The following is a 27,079-nucleotide window of genomic DNA, read 5'->3' as shown; positions in this document are numbered from 1 at the left end:
AAGTTTTATGTCTAAAACCAGCAAATAACAAATATAATTAGCATCAATATGCACTTTTTGTTTACATAAACATTAAAATAATAACATTAAAAATGATGGCCAGATTTTAAAGGAGTGTCTTGCAACAATGTTATCTACTAACATGTACAAGTTCAAATAAAGTTTTGACAAAAAAGTTTTTATAAAAAGATAAACCTCACATATTTCAGCCTTTAAATCATTTTTATAAAAAAGAATGAGTCAAAAAAGATAAATTACTGACATTTACATTTACTGCGCCTGGAAAAAATTAGCGCGTTTGCTTCAATTATTTGAAATAACGAACTTGAGCGCGCAAAAGACGCGATATGTGAACGGCCCTTGGCGAGCTATACCTCCAATCAGGCCACGGGCGACGTGTTGGAGACCCCTGATGTAGACTGTACAATGATGACATCTATTGACTCGTAGGATACGACACAAGTTAGCATAGAAGAATAAACCGTCGTCATCAGCATGCGCTGGCGTTAAACAAATAGAGCAAGATGAATCGCACTTTGGCAATTGTGGTTTTTATGTGTGCAAAAAAAAAAAAAAGGAGAATGGCTAGAGAAAAGAGGACAACTTGGCATGCCAGTTTTGTAAATGGAGCTTGAGGACAGTAGTTTTAGGGCCATGTTTTACGCCATTTCATGATGCATGTGTATCGGCTCGTCAGTAGACGTTGGTCGTAACACACACTGTTAGAAAAGTATCGCAGGCTGTCTTTGGTTGCGTAAGACAAAGACATTGTTGTTATTCAATCAATCTAATGGCAACCAGAAGGTTTGCATGTGTGGATTTACTCACCAATCCTCTATCGTCACCTGTTTACACCATCATTATACTTGCACTTCTCATCGTTTGTGGTCTAAACTCGCACTGCTCAATAGAGCTTTGTGTTATTCATCCATCTCTCTCTCTCTCTCTCAAGTCTGATATCTACTAACAACAGAAGATTTCTGTCAAATAAAATCTCTTTTTTGAACATTCTATTCATCAAAGAATCCGAAATGCATCATGGTTTCCGCCAAAATATGAAGCAGCAAAACTGTGTTTTCATCAGCAAATCATCATATTAGAATTATGTGACATTGAAGACTGGAGTAATTTTTTGATGCATGAATCAAAATGAAAGTTATCCACTGATCCGCTCATGCATGCAGAGTTTAGAGTTTTTCAGCTGTTGAAAGTGAAGTCCTGGATATGCATCAAACTCTCAAGTGCTTTACAGTAGAACTGAATGAGTTTAACAGCAGCTCTGCATGTTTATTGAAGGGGTCACTTCTGTGTCTGTGCCGTGTGTTTGAGCGCTGCTGGTGGACAATGAGAGGCCAGTGTGTGTGTGTGTGTGAGCTCTGAGTCACTGTCTAAAGAGCCCATCTGCCTCCGCTGACCACAACTCATCCAGGCCAACCTTCTGCTCAAACAAAGCTGGTTTGTTCAACACTGTGGCTCTGCGGTCCGCACAACATAATCACAGGCTCGCCACAACAGCATCGACGCACGTTTGTCTGTGTTTGAGCCCACGATTTGTTGGTGACTCTGATTCAAAATACTGTTTCATTGAGCAAACAAGGAAATATCTGCAGTAAAACACGATGGAAAGACGAGGAAACGTGTGAAAGGAGGCGTTTTGAATCTGCATCCGTGGTTTAATTGAAGGCTGTGTGTTGTGCTGAACAATAGTGGTTTTTAAGTGTCCGCATGATTCATTCGGAGACAGATGTCACATCTCTACATGCATCTCTCAGATGTGAGTAAGAGTGCTCAACTGTGGCTGATGGATCATATCAGCCGAGCTTCAGCCTGTTATCATTTGTCCTGTTTCTGCCACTAGTTCCAATACTTTACTTATGGACATTTTCTTACTCATAATGCTCTCAGACTATTGTCATAATTGTGATGAAGATGATAATGGAGAAGAAAATGCACATTAGATTTACCATAAAGACTTCATGACGTATAGATATATATAAATACATAAATAGAAATGTATAAAAAAACTGCCTATCTATCTGTCTGTCTGTCTGTCTGTCTGTCTGTCTGTCTATTTGTCTGTCTGTCTGTCTGTCTCTCTATCTGTCTGTCTGTCTGTCTGTCTATCTGTCTGTCTGTCTCTCTGTCTACCTATCTGTCTGTCTGTCTGTCTGTCTATCTATCTGTCTGTCTGTCTGTCTGTCTGTCTGTCTATTTGTCTGTCTGTCTGTCTGTCTGTCTGTCTCTCTATCTGTCTGTCTGTCTGTCTGTCTATCTGTCTGTCTGTCTCTCTGTCTACCTATCTGTCTGTCTGTCTGTCTATCTATCTATCTGTCTGTCTGTCTGTCTGTCTATCTGCCTGTCTGTCTGTCTGTCTATCTATCTGTCTGTCTGTCTGTCTGTCTATCTATCTATCTATCTGTCTGTCTCTCTGTCTACCTATCTGTATGTCTATCTATCTGTCTGTCTGTCTGTCTATCTGTCTGTCTGTCTGTCTGTCTGTCTGTCTATCTATCTATCTGCCTGTCTCTCTGTCTACCTGTCTATCTATCTATCTATCTATCTATCTATCTATCTATCTATCTATCTATCTATCTATCTATCTATCTGTCTCTCTGTCTACCTATCTGTCTATCTATCTGTCTGTCTGTCTATCTATCTGTCTGTCTGTCTGTCTATCTATCTATCTATCTATCTATCTGTCTGTCTCTCTGTCTACCTATCTGTCTGTCTATCTATCTGTCTGTCTGTCTGTCTGTCTGTCTGTCTCTCTATCTGTCTGTCTATCTGTCTGTCTGTCTGTCTGTCTGTCTGTCTCTGTCTATCTATCTGTCTGTCTGTCTGTCTATCTGTCTGTCTGTCTATCTATCTATCTATATATATATATATGAAGACTTCAGATGCAAAAGCCTCTAAGTGCTATCTGATATTTTACATTTATTAATTTAGCTGACGCTTTTATCCAAAGCGACTTACAATTGCTATATATGTCAGAGGTCGCACGCCTCTGGAGCAACTAGGGGTTAAGTGTCTTGCTCAGGGACACATTGGTGTCTCACAGTGGATTAGAACCCGGGTCTCTCACACCAAAGGCATGTGTCTTATCCATTGCGCCACCACCCCCACATATTTTCTTCTAGAATGATAATTTTTATCAAGCTTTTATGTTCAGTTATTTCACTTTAATGGCAATGAAAATTACCTATTAGTTGTCATTAAAGGGAAATTACTGAACCTAAATATACGAGCTTGATAAAAATGCTCTTTTTAGAAGAAAATTTCAGATGGCACTTACAGGCTTTTGCATCATGAAGTCTTCATATTTATATATAATTTAATAAATAAATGATGAAATATGAATAAAATACACATGATATTTACATGTTTCTAACATACAATTTTAGACATTTGTAATTTATAATATTTGATTTTCTTGTTCTTTTTATTATAATTGTTATTTGTTTTACTGTAGTGTGTTTTAATAATAAGCATATTTTCATGTATCTCCAGGCTGTAATGTGTCTCTGTTATCAAACTCCTGCTTCTCATTTCCTCGTGTATCTCCGGCTCTCAGTCCTTCCTCACGGTTCATCATCTCTGCCTCTCGCTTTCTTTACACTCCGGTCCAAAACCCTCCGCTGTGGAGTTCAGTTAATTCAGTTTTCTTAAACAATGTCTTGTAAATGTCGTTATATTTGCTTCTCATTGAGCATAAAGCAGTTGGCTAGAGACGAAACGTCTAGTCTGTAGATTGGATTGAATTCAAGGTTAATAACGTTGTATTTGAAAATCATTGAATGGCGCATTTCTCAGATATTGAAACATTAGGCAAGCACGTGCATGTGAAATCTTTTAGTTTTTTTGAGTAGTTTTACAGGAAACCTCAGAATTATAAACATCAATATTGCTGGGATGTACGTGTATTACTGGAACCCCTTAATCAAGGTAATTTTAATCAGATTTTCCCTGTTGGTAAATATAATCATCAGTGACCAAAAACGGCCACTTTTTTCTTGCTGATTCCTATTTATCACTTCACTGTAGAGATTAATAAATGATTTATTATGAATGTCCTTAAGATAGATGACCCGCAGCCACCAAGACTGTTTGTTTGCATGAGACAACAGCAGATTTTCAGCTGTAAAAGTTCCTCTAAAACGTCGACGCCACTGAACGCCAGTGTGTAACTCGCTCCGACATTCATGTGCAATAGTGAGTGTTTTTCATCTCCAGCTCCTCTATGTCTACTCATCCATTCAAACTGCACTAAATAGCGCCCGAGGCAGATCTTCATTCGTCTCTCAGCCCCCTCACACACACACACGGCGGGCCAAACCAGGCCAAAAACACACACCTATACATCAGACTCTTACAGGACACGCAGACCAACACGTGTAGCTGGACTGTGGCGGTATCAACGTCTGTCGCTTGAGAAGACGTTCACGGTGAAGTTTAAAGCCTCTCACACAGTGATTCAATTCAATTCACGTTTATTTGTCTAGCGCTTTTCACAATACACATCATTTCAAAGCAGCTTTACAGAATATGCATGATTACAATTTAGAGTGATCTGTTATCAGAGGAAACTGTCTAAGTTATGCATTTCAGAAATGTGCATATACAAAATATTTATTTATTTATTTAAAGGGGAGGTATAATGCCCATTTCACAAGATGTAAAATAAGTCTCTGATGTCCCCAGAGTGTGTGTGTGTGAAGTTTTAGCTCAAAATACTCCACAGATATTTTTATATAGCATGTTAAAATTGTCACTTTTTGAGGGTGAGCAGAAAACACACCGTTTTGAGTCTGTTCCTTTAAATGCAAATGAGCTGCTGCTCCCGGCACAGGGGGCGGAGCTTCAACAGCTTGCACTCACACACACATGCACTGAAAATTTCTAAAACTTTTAGCATTTTATGTTCAAACCAGATTCAGACAATGATGGAGAGACTCAAGAACAAGTGACAAAATGTAGAAGCAACAGGACATTTCTGAATGGTTAGTTGGTGAATTTATGTGTCTGATGTGGAGTTATCTTCTAGTCATTGATCAGCATATTCTGTCTTGATAATCTATAAATCGTGTTCAGGTGGCGGGGTTTATGTACATTTTAGGGTTGGTGATGTCACTAACCCGGGAGGAATGTGGTGTAGTCTCTACCAGCCGTTTGTTGTAGTCCTTAAAAAACGATTTCTTTAAAAGAAAACATCTCCCTTTACTCTGAACTTTGAGTGTTGTAACTTTGCAGATGTTGTTTATGATCAAACAGGAACATTACACACTAACTAAAGTTAGAAAAGTGAAATCATAATCAACCACCCCTTTAAACAATGTAATAATTTAATGAAACAATGAAGCTCATTGAAGTAATGAATATTGTTTGTTAACAAATGATTATGAAATTATGAAAGGTTCTTTGTTGGGGTATTTGGTTCCATGAAGAACCTTTAACATCCAAGGAACCTTTCCATTGCACAAAAGGTTCTTTAGATTATAAAAGGGTTCTTCACCATCAATCTCATGTGATCTCACATTGTTGGAGTAAATTTCTCATACATTGATTTATTTGTGTCGGCCACTGCCATAATATCTACACTGACCGCCATAAATAGTATGTTAACTTAGACTGTGGCGTCCCGAAAATATATTTAAACTTATAATAGTAACATAAAAGGAACCTTTGAGAAGGGTTCTTTACAGTACCGGAAAAGGTTCTTTATGGCACTTAGAAAAAAATAGGTTCTTCAAGGAACCTTTCAGTGAAAGGTTCTTCTACGGCATCGCTGTGAAACTCCCTTTTTGGTTCTTTTCCATCTTTATTTGTAAGAGTGTAGGATGAGATTCACTCAGCTAATATCTGTTGAAACCTGGAGCGTCGAAACTGTCTAATCTAGTGAGTGTCTGTGCTGACAGAACAAACCTGCGCTTTAGAGTCCAAAGACTGAAAAATTCAGCCCTTCCGTCCGTTCTTCTCAGTGTCCGTACCCTCATCCCGTGTGTCAGAAAATCAATCAGCTGGATTCAGAGGACGGTCTCTGCTGAAAACTGTGGGGCTTCTGAATAATTGACTTCTCGTGACCGTCCAGCCTGATCCTCACACACCCTCGGCCTGGCGTTTCCACACTTCCCATGCAAAACTCACCGCCATGATGATACGAGACGGTGTTCTGGCTGTTTGTGCAGTTGTTTCACACTTGCCGCGTTTCCATTACAGATTTGCGCGTTACACTTTTGCGATATTTTCCAAATGTCGATAAAAAACGATTGTGAATATACAGCGCTTGCGTTAACCGATGTTATGCGACTAAAATGCCATTATTTCCTCTCGCGATAAATCATCCCAAAAATCATGGAGACGGATGTTAGTAGGTTTACGTATATCCCAGCCGCCGCACTAGCTGTTATTATTAATGGGAGACGTATGTGTGTTATCCAAGCATTAACGGAAAGGAAAGACTCTTATTCTGTGAGCGGCTCATATGAGGTGTTTCTGGGTGTTTCTCCCTCATTTCTGCTTCGAGGTCTTGATTGTGGCATTTATTTGAGGTTTAGAATCCAGTATTCCCGTAATTCTTTTGTCTTTTATGAGTTTAATGAAGAACTCTGTCTCGTATTCTGTCTAAACACACCGCGTCGTCTACGTCAGGTGACTGTAAATGCCTGTTTCCATTGCAGTTTTGCGAAATATTCCTTTTTCGAACTGCCTGAAAAACCACCTCATGAGCGTAAAAACGTTTGTGCGATAAATGGGAATTTTTGCGAAATAGACGTGTTTCCATTGGGAGTATTTTCAATTTTCAATTTGAATTTGCGCAATTTGAAGAGAAATGGAAACGCGGCTACTGTCTGAAGAGAGTCCTGCACGCTCACGTCTCTGATCCTTCCTTCAATGTTGCTTTCTAATAGTAGACTTCTCACATAAGCCACATGATTTGAAGGGCCCTATCTTACACCCGGCGCAATGCAGCGTCAAGCGCGACGCAAGTGTTTTTTGCTAGTTTCAGCCCGACGCAGTTATCATTTTCACGTCCTGCTCCACGTTGATTAAATAGCAAATGCATTTGCGCCCGTTTGTGCACCCATGGGCTGCTGGTCTGAGAACGAGGAGTGTTCTGGCACATTGTTGGTGTGTTGCTATTTTGAGGCAACAGAAATAGTCTGAGCCATTGACCAACTGAACCCTGCTCTAAAGTCAATGGCACAATATTATTATTTTTTGTTATTTAAAGAGCGCGTTAGTAATGTGCGCCTATAGGCGGGTCCACAACACGCATACACTCTGCTTATTACACACACAGGGACGCACAGCAGCACACAAACATGCCAAATATTAAATATAAAAGGATTACAATGTAAAAGATTATTATTGTGTACATAAAGATATGGTGGAATCCGGCTTGTTCCGTAGATGGTCTGCTAGCGCACTTTTACCTCGCGCACGAGCAGATCCGTTTGCGCTCTGGAGACGCTTCGGTCTTTCCACTATCAAATTCCGTCATGTAAATATAGCGAATCTGCCATGGCGCGAGCACAACTGGCATTTAAAGGGAATGTGAGATGAGACTCTGGTTGGTTTAACGCACTTAAATCCCAAAACATACCCATTACTCATTATGAGAATATGGACAACCCTTTTAGACCATGCGCCGGGAGCACCGACCATTTTTCCTGTCGTTAAACTAGCAAAAGTGAATTCAGACACGCCCTAGGTGCACTTGCGCCCTGCGCTTTAGACCATGAGCTTAGATCGTTAAAATAGGGCCCTAAGTGTTATTCACCCATATAGCATGAACAGTTAGAGTTTATATTATACACTGCACCTCTTGATTGAAATAAACATTGTGATTTTATCTCCATCAAGAGGTCCATGCTCAAGTCCAGCTCTCTGTAAAGTCTCCTCCAGCACATCCCAAAGACTTTCAATGAATTTAAGATCTGGATTCATGTGTGAAAATGATTCTTCATGCTCCATCCCAAACATTCACAGTTTGAGCTTGATGAGTCTTGATATTGGAATAAGGCCATGATGTGTCTTCCTACATGGTTGTTTAACTTTCCCCAAAAAACATGACATTTTCTGGGTTTCCGTGTTTTCACTGTTATACGGTAGGGGGCGCTCTGAGACATCTTGTGAAAGAGTACAGAATCTCCTGATCAAAACATATGCGAAGAAGACGCAGAAACAAGTGATAGCATATGTAAGCAGATGCATATGAAAAATAGTGTGATTATGAACATTAAACGGCATATAAATCAAAACGGCCTAATGTTACTGAATGAAATGTCGACTCAGCTTTAGTATCAGGTTGTGTAGGTGTTGATGGACTCGATCGACTCCATCTGTGTTTAGATCATCGTTCTGAATCTCATCCAGACGTACTCTTTGACAAAAACACGGTTTTCTCAGCTTTTTGCTCAAAATCTTGCTTATTTTAATGAAACTTTCCCATATTCAAGAGTTGAAAAAAAAGAATGCATGAAGCTACAATAAAACAGTTTTTTATTTATTTATTTATTTTACTTTCTTTTGATATATTGCATGTTCAGATGATCTTACAACAAAATATTGTGGGGGCCATAACATTTTTGTGAAAATGATCAAAAAAGCTGGAGATGGCTAGCAATTTTTTTTTTTTTTTTTTTTATTAAAATAAAAAAACTACACTCCATCAATTAGGGTTAGAAGAATGGTTTCCAAACATATAGAAACATAATAATCGCTACAATAATGATCCAATCATAGACTCATTTGCCTATTTAAATCCAAACAGTGACTTTTTTCATTATTATTTTTTGTTTGGGCAGTGTATATAAATATGTTCACAGTTTGGTGCATTAATATAGGATTCATCTGACATGCAGCCAGTTACAGGTGTGCATTTTGGCTTCAACTATCCGTTGTAAATATACAGCTTTATTTCAGTTTGATGTTAATATAGTTGATTATGAGCAGTCGTGATCCTGTAGCCGGTTATAATGCGCAGCAGGATCTCTCGTTCCAGTATATGAGGCCTTCGGGAGCCGTGATGGAGGTAGATTGAAACTCTCAGCGGGACCGTTTCATGTGCTGTAGTTTCCTCACTGGAGACTCTTACAGCGCTTCATCTTAAAGCTACACTAGGCCGGTGTTCACTGGCACAGAGTCAGCTCAGTAGTGCACACACTGGAGGATCATGGGAAAACAGCGGCTTAAGACTGCAGTGACGTCAGAACGAGTGTCTCTCCGTACGGGAACGCTCTGATCGGCAGCAATGTCAATACAGCTGGATGAAGAGTGTGTGTGTGTGTGTGTGTGTGTGTGTGTGTGTGGTCCCGGGCCAGAGGACATCTGTGCCTGTCCTGTCCACATCCTCACACAGATATAGTGTGTGTAAGTGCATCAGAATGGTAAATACTCCGTGTGTTAGTCTTTTGTAACATCCTTCGTGTCGGGAGTGTAGCTTATGATGCCTTAAAATGCAGTCTAGTTAGGCAGCTCACTAGGTGTGTGTGTGTGTGTGTGTGTGTGTGTGTGTGTGTGTGTGTGTGTGTGTGTGTGTGTGTGTGTGTGTGTGTGTGTGTGTGTGTGTGTGTGTGTGTGTGTGTGTGTGTGTGAGTGCCTGCAAGTGTGTGTGTGTAAGTGTGTGTGTTTGTGTGTGTGAGTGCTTGCGAGTATGTGTGTGTGTGTGTGTGTGTGTGTGTGTGTGTGTGTGTGTGTGTGTGTGTGTGAGGGCAGAGTGCTTTGCTCTGTCACTTGGCTGTGCTGCTAAACGATATGTCAGAAAATCAATTAATTACTTTTAAGCAGCAGTTAACGGCTTCCACACAATACAGCCGCATGAATTATTAAAGAGGACGAAAGCTGAGTTATTTTCCTCACTCTCTCCCTTAACTAACCTCCCAGTACAGAGCAGGCAAACCAGTGAGACGGACTGGAGGACGGGAGCTTATAAAGAGACTTATGAAGACAGAGCGCAAAAACAGGAAACAAACTGATACATTTGAAACGAACTGATACATTTGAAACGTACTGATACATTTGTAGCATGTAGAACACATTCTGATGTTGCTATGTGGTTGCTAAGGTGGAATTTAGAATGTTTCTGATTGGCTATGTTCTTTCTAGAGAGATGTAACAAGGTTTGCCATCAAAAGTCAGAGATCTCAATCATTTCTCATCAAATAATCTGAGCCATTGAATCAATAACTCTAGACTCTTACAAAATGTCAACTAGTGTCTCATTAATGTTTTTATTTTTCCAAATTAATTTAGGTAGAAACATCTGAAACAAATGTAATTATAAAATAAAAATGTATTAAATTCATAAAAATAGACAATGAACCAAATTATTGGTAACACTTTACAATAAGGTTGTATTTGTTAACATTAGTTAATGCACTGTGAACCAACATGAACAAACAATGAACAGCTGTATTTTTAATTAACTAACATTAACAAAGATTAATAAATACAGAAACAAATGTATTGCTTATTGCTTATTGTTAGTTCATGTTAGTTAATACATTAACTAATGAACCTTATTGTAAAGTGTTACTTTTTTTTAACTCTGTAACTCTGTAAAAAGAGTTTGCTGTGCATCGAGTAAATAATATAATACAAATCTAGATTATTATGTCCTAAAAATATGGTTTATATCTTGAAACTTAGGTCGTTTCTTGATGCATTTTTTCGTCTAGTGAACATTTGAAGCGATCTTTGTTTGTTTTAAACATGATTGGGTTTGGTCAGTAGTTTTGGCAGCATTGATTGTCGGGCCCCAGGAAGCCATTATTGATCGCGTGTGGCCCCGGGGTGGCCCGTCTCTGGGGGCCCGTAGGGGACAGACTGCCTGCGGGCACAGGGCAAAACGACATCTAAATCTGTGCCGTTTCCCGTTAGTGTGTGTGTGTGTGTGTGTGTGTGTGAGGAGTTGGTGAGAATTCAAAAGGCAAGACTGTATCTTCTGCGAGTTCGCTAGACGACTGTGTGGTTTGAAGCCGTTGTTCGTGTGTGTGGTATCAGCGGTGACTGGACCTGTCACACACACCTCAGTGCTGATGTTACGACCCTCACGACTGACTGTGGCTTACCAACCTTTTCCTGCAACACACCCAGACAGCCAAAGTCCTCGAAGCCTCTGAAACTCCAGCTGTGGTCTGGACTGAGTTTGAAGTCTCTGAGACGCCGTTCAGTGAACACTACAGATGACGCACTACATAGGCAGCATCCTAACTGTAGATCACTGGCCCAGCGAAGGTCACGGGGTCAAAACTGGTCAAATGAATGACTTTAATGCAATGCAAGTCACTTTGGATTAAAGTTTCTGCGAAATGCACTTTACGCTTACATTTATACAGTTTACAGACGCTTTAATTCAAAGTGACTTGCATTGCATTAAAACTATCAGTGCATGCATTCCCTAGGAATCAAACCCATGTGCATAAATGCAAATACAACTTTATATGCGACTGATTTTAAACTAATAATCATAAGGCACATAGGACAAATATCAGATAAAATAGTCAATGTTTAATCAGATTAGAAGTCTTTTCTGCTCATCATTTATTTGATAAAAAATACAGTAAAAGCAGGAATATTTTGAAATATTATTTCAGTTTAAAATAAGTGTTTTTTATGTGAATATATTTTAAAATGTAATTTATATCCTGTGATCAAAGCTGAATTTTCAGCATCATTACTCCAGTCTTCAGTGTCACATGATCCTTCAGAAATCATTCTAATATGATGATTTCTATTTGAAATGGAATCTTTTGCATCATTATAAATGTATTTACTCTCACTTTTGATCAATGTAATGCATCCTTGCTGAATGCACGTATTAATTTTCTTAAAAAAACAAAAAACAATCTTGTATAAACTCCAGTATAAATTGTAATGTCACAGGAGAAGCTTTTAAGTTTTGTAGTTCTGAAACTCGCGAAACCCTGAAACCAAAAACAGAATCTAAACGTTTTCCAAAATGCAAGTCAAAGTGGGTGTTTGGCCTTCATTTTTAAGTTTATTTGTACGAACTTAAAGCTTCTTCGCCTGCTTTTTCATGCGTGATCTCAGCGTTTTCACTGCATGCAGAGTCAAATCAAGATGTCGGGGGGGGAATCAGTGGCTAAATGAAGTGAGCGGGACAGAAGAGCCCCGGGGCAGAGAGACGGGCCTGTCTCCTGAGGACATGCTTTCTGATGGGATATATTAGTCATGACTGCATGTCAACTTTTAATCTGTGTTCGGTGTAATGCGGAGCGGGACGATGGGAGACGGGAGAGTATAAAGCCAGCCAGGGGAAGGAGGGAATCCATATTCCTCTGTAGTGAATCCTGGATTGAATCAGAGCAGGTCCAAATGAATTCAGGCCCGTTCAAAGCGCCGGGACCGATCTCGTGGGCCATGTACTTCATGAGGAGGGGCCGGAACGCCAACGCACTCTTCGGTAAAGCCTCAACTCTTCTAGTTTCTCTCACACTTTCGTTCTTCATGAATCACATCGTGTTTTTTTTTCTTTTTTTTTCTGCTCGTCGTCTTCAGTTTCTCTGGTCTTTATCTTTCCCTCGCTGTAGAATGTGAAAGAGGAACTGTTGAAATAGGGAACAACAACTTCATGTTCCTTCATTACGTGTGTGTGTGTGTGTGTGTGTGTGTGTGTGTGTGTGTGTGAGTGTCCTTAAAATCAGGACTTTGTTTTTCAGATGAAATAATATTAACTTAATGTATATGTTATTTCCAAGAAACAATACGCTGATACGAGATCTGACATGATTTGATGTTTGCTTCCAAGTCGCCTAAATGTGTCTAAAGGCCCGAATTATAATAATTGCATTAATTTCAGAGGGAAGAAACCCATTTCTAGTATTATATTGTATTCAGCGTGTGCTTCCTCCGTGGCTCGACCGAACACGATCAGATATTTGTAACCCTGCAACGCTTGTCAATATATTTTATAGCCGACTACAAGCGCTATTGATTGCTCAACTTTCAGAGATCAGATTTCTCGAAATCAGTAAAACACAAGACGCGTCCGAGACCTGCGGTGCCTTTGTGCTAGAAAATCATTTATGATTGGCGTGCATGTTATATTATTTTCCCTGAAATTGATCCTTGCTTTCAGATTCAGCTGTTTTTATATGCTTTATTGGCTTGCTTTGAGTCCAAATTATTATTATTCATATAATATTTAACATATTATTCCGTTTTAAACTATATCATGCATTTAAATAGTCATTTTTATTCAGGCACTTTTAATATTTAATATTAATATTTATTATTATTATTATACTTTATGTTAAGGTGACGTAGTTACGTTGTACTTACTCAAATACGTATTAATTAATTACATACTTAGTGTAGAGTTACGGTTAAGGTTTGTTTTAGGGTTAATTACATGTAATTATGCATAATTTACTGTTTTTACTATAGTAAGTAAATGCAGGAACATGTAACTACGTCACCTTAAAATAATGTGTTACCTAATTATAATATATATATACTAGTTTTAATATTTATAATAGATATTATTTTATTCTCTGTATTTTGTACCTAATAAACACAGTTACAAACGTGAAATGATTATGTAAAAGATTAACTAAAAAGTACAATGAATGTTTATATATAGATAGATAGATAGATAGATAGATAGATAGATAGATAGATAGATAGATAGATAGATAGATAGATAGATAGATAGATATGTATATTCCTGTCCTTCTTCTTTCTGGCTTCACTAGACTCGGATATGAAGTCTTTATTCTCAGATGAACTCAGATGTGTTATATATGTTCACACTCAGATAAACGTCTGGGTAAAAACATTCATGATGTAATGAACAGGACAGTCAGTATTTTCAAAGTGATTTGCATTTTGTTTTATATGTAATGTTCGGTACAAACAAGGAAGATGAGACGTGAATAACACGGATCTCATACAGCAAGCTCTTTACATTTTTACAAATGAATCATGACCAGAAGAGAACCAGAACTTTTAGTTCTTGGGTGTTATTGTTCTGAATTACTCGTGATTAATAAAACTCAATCTTGTGGGAATTGAACAGTCCTGACTCCTGATGAAGCTTAATAATCAAGTTTAATAATCAGAAAGCCATCAGATCTATTTAAATGTAGCGTGTCGTTTTAACAAGGGCAGGCAAAGGTGATGATTTGGCCTTAAAACACGCCGTCAAGTTATTATTACATTACCATGCAAAAAAAATAAAATAATAATGTGTGTGAGCGCCTGATTTCAGTAACTGTGCTTCATTTACAGGACTGACAGTCTTTTGTCAGCGGTTTGGAATTCACATTGTATTCGTTTTACCGAAAGATGACAAAACATTTCTGTGTTGCTTCTTGTCGTCTCCACTTCATGCATTATTATCAGTCCTAACAGACTCCATATGTCTCATGCAGATCGACTGCTGCCCCCTGTTGGCCAGAAAACACCTCCGATTAGATCAGCACTTTTTATCTGCTGTCTTTGTCCTAGAAACAATACTAGGACGTTTGACTATCGTGCATTTTTCTTACTCTTGCACATTTTAATTTGAACTTTTCCGACTGAATTTATTTGTCATCTAGTTTATTTGAAGTTGCTATAATGAGAATCAGCTTGTTCTGCTGATATCATGTTCCTTCTGATAAAATAGAAAACAACATCTGCTGGAACAAAACAAGCTAAATGTTTTCTCCCACTGCATTGACATGCGTAATAATCGGGGTCTCTTATATTTTAAATAAAAAGTGTTTATGTGATTTCTTAATATAATATAATATAATATAATTAAACATGCTGTGTTTGTTGTAATTTACCCTGTATTTCATTTTTTTCACCTGATATTCAGTTCCGTTTGATAAGTAACTTCAAATCAACAGTGAATCAGCGAGAGCGCGCGTCGAAGCACGCGCGAGGAATTCCATTGACTGCTCAGATCCGTTTTTTCCCCCTCGGTTCGGACGGTCTTCTGATTGGCCGAGCCCATCGAGGTCTGTCATCACCGTCCAATGAGAGCGTTCGAGGAGGAGGCATATGCAAATGAGCTGCCCTGGCTGGCGTTCCTGCGCTGATCAGTGCCAGTAAAAGCGCGGATTCATTCACTCACTCACAACGCATCATCATTCCCACCGCGAGCTGGATTCAGGAAGAATACTTTCTCTCAACAGCGTTATTACGCTTGTATACGAGCGAGTGAATGCACTTTTTAGATAGTTTAAGACCGCGAATGCGTCGGCGTCAGGTGCGCAACTTCACGCGCACTTTCCAAAGGATACGCGCGTGCCAAATCATCCTCTCTGATGTCTCCTGCTGAAAGAGGAACAACTTCTACATGAACTGATCAGAGTTCAGTTTAGGCTGAACCCGCAGGGTTGTCTCACCTCGCCTAAAGGATAGTAAAGCTTGAGCTCGTATATCCTTGAGTCGCGCGCGTCAGAATCAGCTGCTCGTCTGGGATCCTGATCCTGATCCTGATCCTGACTGAGAACGGTGTTCAAAAGATACCAAATGGTTTTTCTTTGGGACGCCAAATACGGTAAGAGCGTTTCTGAGCTCTGGACACATGCGTAACGGCGGTTTCACGAGTCTATTTTTACGCGTCATGTTTCATAATATCTGAATGTCCATAGCTGTTAATAATCACTGAGACCTTTAACCTTAACCTAAAACATGATGTTAATGTGACATTCCCATAGGCGAAATACCACAGATTCTCTGTCTCTCGACTTCACACACAAAACTGCACAGTTACTGTCAAAGAAAGCAGTGTGAAATAATTAAAAGCATGCAAAATAGCTATAGTACAAAAGTGTTAACAATCAAAATAGCATTGCATTAAAATGCGAAATGAAATAATCAGCAACATGAGCAAAAAATTAGATGAAAGTATATGAATATAACTAAATATGAGACAGAAAGAGATGAAAAATAAGACTAAATATGAATATGAGAGGCAGATATTATGTTATTCAGAAATGCACAATTTATACAAAAAAAATACTTTTTTTATAACTGAAGTTCCATGATTAACATGTTTTAAATTCCTGAATTAAAAGCCATTTTGATATTTTTTATACTTATAGGTGTTAACTGTCCCAGAGATTGTAAAAAATATTATTAATATTTCCCCCAAAAGAATGTCCGCTGAAACAGAGTCAGTGCGGTGTATCCAAAATATAGAGAATGAGAAGAAAACCATAAAACCAATTTAAAAAATATTGCATTTCAACCTTTTATGAAAATTAATGTTTTATTCAGGTCAAATGGAACTATTAGAGAATTCATGAATAATAAGTAAAATACTTTGGTAACACTTTATTTTAGTGTCCTTGTAACACATGTAACATGTAGTTTAGTAATTACTATAAATTATGCATAATTACATGCAACTAATCCTAATAATCCCAACCTAAGTACATGTAGTTAATATTACTCAGTACTTAAATGTATAATTACACTGTAACAATGGACACCTTAAAATAAAGTGTAACCAATATTCTCTTACTGATTTGAACAATGGTTAAATTAAACCAGAATGTGTGTAGAAAATGTATGAGACCAACATGAATATAAAGATTATATTTTTAAGAGTTTGGCAGATGAACAAAATCTAGTTTTCATCCCACATACTGTGCCGTAAGAATCCGTCTAATGGGATTCTCCTCTCGTCTCGTTCTTTAAGTCTCATATGTCTGGCCTATATGGCGTCCAGCATTTCTGCAGTGTTTTATTCTTTCTGCAAATGCATCTCTCTCTCTCTCTCTATTACACCTTCTCCCACTCGCCCCGAACACCCGTCGACAGACTCCAGGTTTGTGTTTGTATTGGAGAGCGCAGTGGTTCTCCGTCACGTGTTCAGCACTCATGTGGCATTGATTGTGGTCGGCCCGAATGACCGCAGGCCTGACGGTTTTAAAGCTTTCATACGCCTCTGAGGCACAGAAGTCAGCCAGGGTTACGGCACCTGAATTGCTCGGAAAAAGTTTTTTTTTTTTTTTTTTTTTTTTTTTTACAAATGTGTGGGCATGACCAAAACTGTGCATTTCTATATCCATTGCATAAAATGAGAAATTGTTCCGTTGACTAACAAAAGTGAAAATAACTGCGGTAAAGATTCTCATGGCTGATATCTCGTCACTTCATGTTTTTTTTGTCTCAACTCAAAATCACTGTAACTCACGGCTGCAAGAGTCTTATTGCTGTTAAGATATTATTCTGCCTAGTAATACAGCGCAGAGCAATGCATTAACTTGCATGTGTGCGTACAGTATGTTGGTCCTGTCGTCAGTGGCATCGAGTGTTGCTCACTTTAGATCTCATTTTATATAAATACATTAACAAATATATTTTTGAGTTATGTTTTTGCAACTGTGATTTATTGCAAACTATATTTTTTCCTATTGTTGCCATGCATTATAGTAATTCAACTATAGTTAAGTAATGTTTTGTTCTCCCAACTCAAAGTAAAGTCACTGTAATAGAAGGCCGCAAATGTCTTTTATTCAAGATACCAATGTTTAAATAAATAATTGTACTAAAATCAATTGTTCTGCTTAGTAATACAGTGCCGAGCAATGCATCAATTCGCGTGTGTTTATATGAAGGTACTGTCGTCAGTGGCATAAAATGTTACTCATTCAGTCTCACTTTAGATACTTTAAATACATGTTTGAAACATCTCCGATTTGTTTTTATATATTGCAAACTTCATGTTTTCTAATAGTTGCCATGCATTATAGTAATTTTACTATGGTTAAGTAATGTTTTGTTGTCCCAACTCAAAGTTAAGTCACTGTAATAGAATGCTGCAAATGTGTGTTACTGTATATAAGATGCCAATGTTTAATAGCGAATTTTCCTAGAAATAATTATTCTGCACAAGTGCTGAGCAATGCAACAAAGAAGCATCTCATATTTACTATTATTGCAAAAGTGAAATATTGTACACGTTTTAATTTTTTCCTTATTGTTCTCATGAATGACCTAATGCACACGTGTGTTTCAGAACCTGCGCCTGGGCGACGCTTCACGCCTCCCTCGACGACCCTGAGCTCGGGGAAGATGAACGAGGGTTTGCCTCTGGGGGCTCAGGAGAGCAGTGGCGCCGCCCTGGTGGGGAAACTGCGCATGGCTGACCGGAGCATGGTGGAGGTGCTCTCAGACCACCCAGGAGAACTGGTGCGCACCGACAGCCCAAACTTCCTCTGCTCCGTCCTGCCAACACACTGGCGCTGCAACAAGACCCTGCCCATCGCTTTCAAGGTACTCCACCACAGACCTCTCATGAGTTAATGATACTGGGCAATATGAAGAAGAAGAATGCATGTGTTTCCTTTAGAGGAGCTACTGTGCTTCTATTTGTAATTGTAAACCAATTTAGTCTTTTTTTTCTTTTTAAGTTGTCAATTGTAGCAGTAGTAATCTCAAATACATTTGCACAACTCGCAGTAATGCCATATTAAATCTACTTGACTATCAGACAAACTTGTGCTAAGTGCTTATATGGACATTTTAAAATCTTACAATCTCACTTATTTTTTTTTTTTTTAATGCACATCCTTAATTAAGCTAATGATTTGGAGGGAAACGTCAGTAATTGTTGCTAATCTCTTGTCGTCATGGGTGACTGCAACATCTTTCATCATCATCTTCCGCATTTGGCAAATGCCGGTAAAAATGCGAACCACCCAGTCTTCCCAAAAGCAGAGCGTAGTCCTGCGAGGCATGTGTGCTCTCTGAAACAAAGAGATGAAGAATGAGCTGACATTTACAGTTAATATGCAAATAACCGGCTCATTTAGTTTAGATATGGAGATATTGCACAAGTGGATGTGACGCAGGACAGTATAGAGGATTTGAATGTGGTCTGGGTTTCAGTATCTGCCCAGTGTTTTTGCTTAATAATAAAGTCATTAAATATGTTTATTAATACGATCTATTGGTAAGTGTAATAATAACGAAATTACAGGAAATATATATACATATACATGTCAGTAATGTTCAGTTGCATGTACACACTAGTGTTTGGGGTCAATAAGATTTTTTTTATTTAAACAAATTTATACTTATTCAGCAGAGATGCATCAAACTCATCAAAAGTGACGGTAAAAACATTTAAAATGTTACATTTGAGAACATAAACTTTGTTCATCAAAGAATCCTGAAGAAAATGGATCTCAGTTTCCGCAAAAACTGTTTTCAACATTGATAATAATAATAATAATAAGCATTATTTATTAATTACATTTCAAAACGTATTCAAATAGAGAAATCTATTTTATTATTTTTAATCATTTTATTAATAGTTGTCGCTTTTTTAGTTCTCGACTTCTTCATTGTAACACAGTGTGATAATTGTCGTACGTTGTATTTTTGGAGTGTTTCTAAAATAGAGTTTTGATGTAACAAAGTAACATATCTTGCTCATTCATTGATTGACAGGTGGTTGCCCTCGGCGACATCCCTGACGGCACACTGGTCACCGTGATGGCCGGCAACGACGAGAATTATTCTGCCGAGCTCCGAAACGCCACGGCCGCCATCAAGAACCAAGTGGCCCGTTTCAACGACCTGCGTTTCGTCGGCCGCAGCGGACGAGGTTAGAAGTGACGATGCATATGCAGAAAACTTACTCACTTCTCAAAATGTTTTGAGCGAAGGAAACACGGTGGATGAAACTCACCGCTGAGCCGTGACGGAGATATTTTAATGCAGTGTCTGCGGTGCACAGAAGTATGTGTGTGTGTACATGCTTGGTTAATTGCGTATATATATGTTCCTATTTGTGTTGATACAGCGCTCACACATCAACACAGACCATTACCAGTCGCTTCCTGTGGCAGTCAAATACTGTAGGTCTTATCTATTTAAAACACAAGCCTCTATATACACTAGCTAGTTGTCCAGCGTTTCGACGTTTGAAGCACTTCTCTGTGGTACCGCAGTGCAGTAATGACATTTTTGTGGCCTGTATTTTAGATATTCAAAACTCAAAACGCATCTCTTGGGACAGCTTCTGACGGTATTCATGATGTGTGAATTGAGATGACAGAGTAGTTAGTCAACAGAATGACTAGCTTCTGGGAAATGAGTAAGGGGTCCCACAGGGCTCTATTCAAGGCCCGATTTGATTTCGTTGATATAGCCCTCCACGCTAACGCCGCCGCCTTTAAACACACATGCCTGGACCTGCAGTAAACATACGAATGCATACACACTCCTTTGTCTTGCCCTCTTTTGTCTGCATCATCATTTGAACACAGCATAATAGGGGCAACAAAGTCGATGTTTGCGACAGGTGTGTTTGCGTGCTTTGAGAGAAGAATGCAAAATGAAATGTTTGTGTACAGAGAAAAGTGTAAATGTTTAGTCAAGATTGTTAAACAAAAAAATATTTTATTGCATGAAAGTCTTGCATTTCAGTGCATCTCAGACATGCACATCCTCGCAGACTGTTGTTTATCCAAGCGACGCTTGTGTGTGTGTGTGTGTGTGTGTGTGTGTGTTTGTGAGAGCAGCTGCACTCTGATGTGATGGAAGTGATTAGGTTTAGTGCCGGAAAAGAGTGCGGGTCGAAAAAAAAACCCAGCGTGTTAAGTAAGGGAGAAATGTAAACTATGCATATCTATGCACTCTTGCTACTCTGTATTATGCAGATGTGTAGATAAGACAGCAAAGACTGCATCTGTGTGTGTGGCTTTTCATGTCCATCAAACGGTTTTGTTCTCGCTGCCTTGTGGGCTGTTGATTCACTCCATGTTTTCAAGTACATTTATTAAGAGTCGTGCTGTGTCAGTTGGACTTGTCAGTGCACACACACACACACACACACACACACGGCGTACAGTAACATAGACACAGATAAACAAATTATAAACAAATTCCCCCACCTCTCTCACACACACACACACACACACACACACACACACACACACACACACACACACACATATATGCTTTGTATGGAACCGTCCCCCTGAGAAACACTGTGCACTTCCTCCCTGTTTGGACACTGAGTCTCTCAGACAGAACGACTCCCGTCCAGACGCTAAACCACTGAACCACAGTGTGTGTGTGTGTGTGTGTGTGTGTGTGTGTATTAGTGCAGAAGGTTTTGTAATGAGTGCGTTAAACAGGAACAGCTTAGTTGTTTTGCATTTATATTTCTTGAGAATTCATATACAAAAACGTACTGTGGCAGTGTCAGGTACTAATATGCTAATTATTACCATATAAATATAGCAGGGAATTTGCATGCCTCCAAATGGTACTTTACAAAATATCATGGTATTATCATAGTAAAAGACTGCTCAAATGTGATATCAGATACTATCGTACTTTATTTATTTGATGAGGCCTTTTCTATTTTTAATGGCCATTATGATTGAACAGTTTTGGTGTTTCTGTTAATCTTTTTTATCTCTTTCTCTAATATTATATTTTATTTATTTATATTTTTTTCTAGCATTATTTTTTACTGTATTCTATTCTAGTTTTACTTTTAATTGAGCAACACTTTTTAAAGTGCTAAATTTTAAATGGCACTAATATTCATGTACTGTGTTTTTTTTACATGGTAGTCTAAGAAATACCACTAGTACCGCGATACTTGTTTTGTAAGTGAGATATTACTGTAGTGCCATGTTCAAAATAATCAGGGTAATACCATGGTACTATTACTACTAATGATTTATTCATTCACTTGCAAAAAAAAAGTTGATTTTATAGTGAATAGTGAATATTTACCACGAAATACCATGGTACGTGAATTTTAGTATCATTCAGTATATTTCACAGTTCTACGGTATTACCATCTGATACCATCATTGAACCGCAAAGTAGATTTTAAAAGGTTTACTATGATATTTAAATGGTTCTCTACAGAATACCATGCGATAATAATAATCATAGTACCGGGTCCAACAAAAAACAACAATATTTTAACACACAATTTATTACCGTAGTCATGGTTGTGCTTGAAAGTACCATGAATGTCCATATAAATACCATGGCATATACATTTTAGTACCATTTAAGTTTTTTTTTTAAGGCTTTAATGTGGTATTTACATGGTACTTCAATTCCTGCCTGTCCAAAAACATGGTATTATCATGGAAATACTTCAATCTGACACATAACGTGGTACCGATCCGATACCATGGTATTTACATGGCGCTCCGATGCATTTCGAAGAATACCGCAGTACTTTTTTGTAAAGTGAATGTTCTGAACGTCCAGTGCAGATTATTAGCGCAGTATTACAGCGTTGTAAGTGTGTTTTCCCTGGATGTGATGTGATGTTTGTGTGTTGTTTATGTCTGTGTGAGATCATCGTAGACCGAAGTGGATCGGTGTTGTCAAAGCGACTGCGCTCAGAATAGCACCTGGCATCGGACTCGAGCGCTGATCCCGTGTGTGCGTGTGTGTCTGCACATCTGTGCATACGTGTGTGTGTGTGTGTGTGTGTGTGGTCAAACCGGTAGTTTGTCATATTTTGGGGAACAGCTTGGAGTTTTTCCCAGCTCTATGTTTCTGGCCGTATAACGACTAGCGCGCGCGCGTGTGTGTAACCGTACCTTTCTTTGGCCGACGATCTTAGGCCCGTTTAGTGCTGTGTAACTCAAACCTGCTTCTGGCACGCAAAGGGACGCCTCTCTGGGGTCCTTCTCATCGTCATAGCGATGAGTGACAGGTGAAAGCATCAGGAATTGTGGGTACAGACCCCAGCTCCCATAATCCTCTCAGTTCATAGTCAAATCCGGTTTGTGTAGTTTGGCACATACGCCACGTCTCGTCCAATAACATAAGAGAAGCAGCTCATTATGAATCCGCAATATAAAATCTTGCATCTCATTATAATCTGAGTGAGTTTGGTGAATCGAGCAGCCAGTGTGTGTGAATTAATACAAACAATGAATTTCAGGAGAGTCAGTGCTTTTTTCCAGGGATTATATTCAAGACAGTTGTGGAGGATTGAGCTTGTCGTTTGGCACCCGTGACAGGCCTAATGGCAGTGATCCAAAATACCTCTCAAAACACTCAAAATCACACCGATAATAATCATAAATGTTTCTTGAGCAGCAAATCCTCATATTAGAATGATTTCTGGAGGATCATGTGACACTGAAGACTGGAGTAATGATGCTGAAAATTCAGCTTTGATCACAGGAATAAATTACATTTTAATATATATTCACAATTTTACTGTATTTTGCTCAGAGAAATGCAGTCTTGGTGAGCAGAAGAGAAAACTAACTTTAAAAAGTAAAAAAAAATATATATATATATATATATACATAATATAGATGGTTGTCTATGGAAATAGATTAGAAAAAAATAAATAAGAAACTATATTTTTATATTTTTTTTGTCATTTTTGTTATGCTGATTCTCATCATTTTATGTGACGTATTAATTACATTTTGCATTAAAGTGTTGAGAATGTGCTTAATTGAAAATAATGTCTTAAAGGTTCTTTCTTTTGACTTTTTAAATGCAATCCAGACTGATTTTGTGAGTGTGTGTGTGTGTGTGTGTGTGTGTCGTGGCTCCTCTCAATATCTCACTGAATTATTTCAGATTCTCTCTCTCTCTCTCTCTCTCTCTCTCTCTCTCTCTCTCTCTCTCTCTCTCTCTCTCTCTCTCTCTCCGAGATCCTCCATGTGTCCTCTGTTTATTTGGGGACTCTGTCACATGACGTGTTGTTTGGCCCGTGTCTCGTCTGTACCGTCTGAACTCTGTCTCTGTTTAAGGACACAACAAAAGCGACTGTAAATTCCCTTCTGTCTCCGATTGTGGGGTTTTTTATGCACTAATGACGACAGCCGTCCATCCGATAGATCAGCCCAAATGTCTTCGTCCAGAAATAGTCTCGTCTCGCCCGTGTGTTTTACCAGTCTCACACTCCTTAAACGAACACATCTTGACATGTAGCAACTAATAAATATATCCAGTGCTGACTCTGAATGCAGATGTTGACTCCTGACCAGTGTGTTTGTGTTTCTCAGGGAAGAGTTTCACTCTCACCATCACCGTCTTCACAAACCCTCCTCAGGTGGCCACGTATCAGAGAGCCATCAAGATCACGGTGGACGGGCCCCGAGAACCACGACGTGAGTGACACACACACACACACACACACACACAGTTGCATCACACTTATAAACGTGCACGTTAGATAGCGAATGCTACATAGTTGTCATGTGACCTTCAGACATTTTTAAGTGTTAAAGGGGTCCTATAATGCCCTTTTCACAAGATGTAAAATAAGTCTCTGATGTCGCCTGAGTGTGTGTGTGAAGTTTTAGCTCAAAATACCCCACAGATATTGTTTTATAGCATGTTAACGTCGTCACTTTTTGAGGGTGAGCAAAAACGCATAGTTTTTGTGTCTGTCCCTTTAAATGCAAATGAGCTGCTGCTCCCGGCACAGAGGGCGGAGCTTTAAGAGCTTGTGTGTGTGTGTGTGTGTGTGTGTGTGTGTGTGTGTGTGTGTGTGTGTGTGTGTGTGTGTGTGTGTGTGTGTGTGTGTGTGTGTGTGTGTTAGCATCTCCGATTACCTCACACAAACACACTGAACATTTCAAAAACTTTTAGCCTTTTATGTTCAAACCGGAGTCAGACAATAATGGAGAGACTCAAGAAGAAGTGACAACATGTAGAAGCAACAGGACATTTCTGAATGGTTAGTTGATGAATTTATGTGTCTGATGTGGAGTTAACTATATTCTAGTCATTGATTAGCATATTCTGTCATGATAATCTACAAATCGCGTTCCCGGGGGCGGAGTTTATGTAAATTTTAGGGTTTGTGATGTCACTAACCCATGAAGAAGCTCGTTGTAGTTCCTACCAGCCGTTTGTTGTAGTCCTTAAAAATAGATTTCTGTATCTTCCTTTGCTCTGAACTTTGAGCGTCGTAACTTTGCAGATGTTGTTTATGCTCACACTGCAACATTACACACTAACTAACGTTAAAAAAGTGGAATCATAATCAACCACCCCTTTATAATACTTGTTGTGGCCATACTTGCGTTCAGAGATGTAGGCTAGCATTTGCACTAGCGACTGGTGTTGTTATCCTCATGTCATCACTGGTTTCGTCAGCTTCAGCTGGACGTGTTTGATGTGGTTTGTCTGTCGGCGTGAGGGTGTGTGTTGGTTGCAGGATGAGGTTTCATTTCGTCTTTGCTGTGATTTCACTCAGTTAAACAAGCAACTGGTGAGATCGAAGTCTGATTGTTACAGTATGTTGCTTCACAGTTCATATTTATGTCCCGTACAAACCAGTACAACATGGTATCATACTTATTAGTAGTATTAATAATAATGAAAAAATATTTATTTAGTAATTATAATTATTTTGACGAACTTTTATTATGTATTAAGATGTTATCATATTTTTCATTATTATTGATTAATAAGTATTGTATTATAATTACTAAAGTATTATTAGTATTATTAATAATAATGAAAAACATAATAACATCTTAATACATAATATATATTATTAGTAAAAATAATTATAATTACTAAAGTATAATTATTATGTTTTTCCATTATTGTTATTAATATTATTAATAATTATGATTAATTATGATTATTGTATTAATTAATTTATAATTAACATAGTATTATTAGTATTATTAATAATAATGAAAAACATAACGACTTAATACGTAATAGATATTATTAGTAAAAATAATTATAATTACTAAAGTATAATTATTATGTTTTTCCATTATTGTTATTAATATTATTAATAATTATGATTAATTATGATTATATTAATTAATTCTTATAATTAATAAAGTATTATTAATAGTAATAATGAAAAATATTTATATTGTAATTAATTTCACTTATAATATTTAATATGTATTCATATATTATTATTGTGTTTTTCATTATTATTATTATTTGTATCAACTAATTACGAAAGTTACTAAAGTATTGTTAGTATTATTAATAATAATGAAAAACATAATAATAACATCTTAATACATAAATATTATGAGTAAAAATAATTATAATTACTTATTATTGTTTTTTCCATTATTGTTATTAATATTACTAATAATAATACTTTACTAATTATAATAATTAATTAATATAATAATATTTACTATGTACTAAGTTTATTATTGTTGTTGTTATTTATAATTTAGTGACTATAATAATTTAATAATATTTATTAATGTCCATTATTAGTATTATTATTATTAAAATGTTACATTATTAAAACGCTAGGACTGTCATTATTGGGTTAAAAAGCATATCACCTGTTATTTGTAATCATGCTGGTTTTCATGTAGTTTGTGTGTAAAGTGTGTTTTAATAGCGTGTGTGTCTGTATGTGAACGCGTATCACGCACATGTCGGCGGCTCTATTCCCCGTTGGTCCGTTATTCCGGTCGGGAATCCTTCGGACGGCGCCACTCCACATATATTCCGGGTCAGTCTGGCGGGATGCGCTGGCCGGGTCTTCAAAGCTCTCTGGTTTCAGCAGGACTTCCTCGCTCGCGTGCGGATGATGGTTTCACACAGCTGTCTTTTCTGTTCCTTTCCGTTTGCCTTTCTCTCTCATCACCTGTGATCATTAATCCCAGTCTCTGTGTGTGTGAGGTCAGAGCCACACACACACACACACACACACACACAAGACAGAACAGCGCCCCCTACTGGAGCAGTGACACGCTGGTCTCCTCCATCAGCATCATTAGTAAGATGTGAGATGTACAGAAGTGTGTGTGTGTGTGTGTGTGTGTGTGTGTGTGTGTGTGTGTGTGGTCAGCAGTGCTGTACTGATTACATGTAATCTGGATTACGTAATCAGATTCCAAAAATGAAGTATATTAAGTTTTAAAAGTCAGATCACAGTTGCTTTCTTATGGATTACGTGATTACACATTATTCACACAATAGCAGTAAATTCTTCATAATTTATTAAGTTCGTCCTAATTATTATTTGTTTTCTTTAAAATTTTCTAATAAAATCACATCGCTTATATACATTAGGAAAGCCAATTTTGCGGTATTCCACACGTCTATATTTATTTTAAGTTAATATTTCAGTAATTTAATAAAACATTTGCATGTTCACGGT

The 27,079-nt window shown here is 37.9% G+C and overlaps 1 protein-coding gene and 1 long non-coding RNA gene across 5 annotated transcripts in view; one reads left to right on the top strand and one right to left on the bottom strand.

The window, feature by feature from the left end:
• Nucleotides 1–27,079, top strand: part of runx1 (RUNX family transcription factor 1) — a 62,764-nt gene that overhangs the window by 19,875 nt on the left and 15,810 nt on the right. For 3 of the 4 annotated variants that reach the window (XM_082163836.1, XM_082163838.1, XM_082163837.1), the window contains exons 3-5: nt 17,981–18,237; nt 19,417–19,573; nt 23,982–24,086. In XM_082163836.1, coding sequence (XP_082019962.1) covers nt 17,981–18,237; nt 19,417–19,573; nt 23,982–24,086 — 519 coding nt within the window. Of the gene's footprint in view, nt 1–14,512; nt 15,512–17,980; nt 18,238–19,416; nt 19,574–23,981; nt 24,087–27,079 lie in introns of those variants that run through there. The other variant, XM_082163839.1, reaches the window with a different exon arrangement.
• The window catches only part of LOC309494589, a 40,509-nt gene that overhangs the window by 8,199 nt on the left and 5,231 nt on the right, over nt 1–27,079 (bottom strand). The gene's annotated exons all lie outside the window — the stretch shown is intronic.

Source organism: Leuciscus leuciscus (genome assembly GCF_965113295.1).
Source record: "Leuciscus leuciscus genome assembly, chromosome: 3".
Classification (NCBI taxonomy): Eukaryota; Metazoa; Chordata; class Actinopteri; order Cypriniformes; family Leuciscidae; genus Leuciscus; species Leuciscus leuciscus.
Note: the sequence above shows the minus strand (reverse complement) of the source record. Positions and strands in the feature narration are given on the sequence as shown.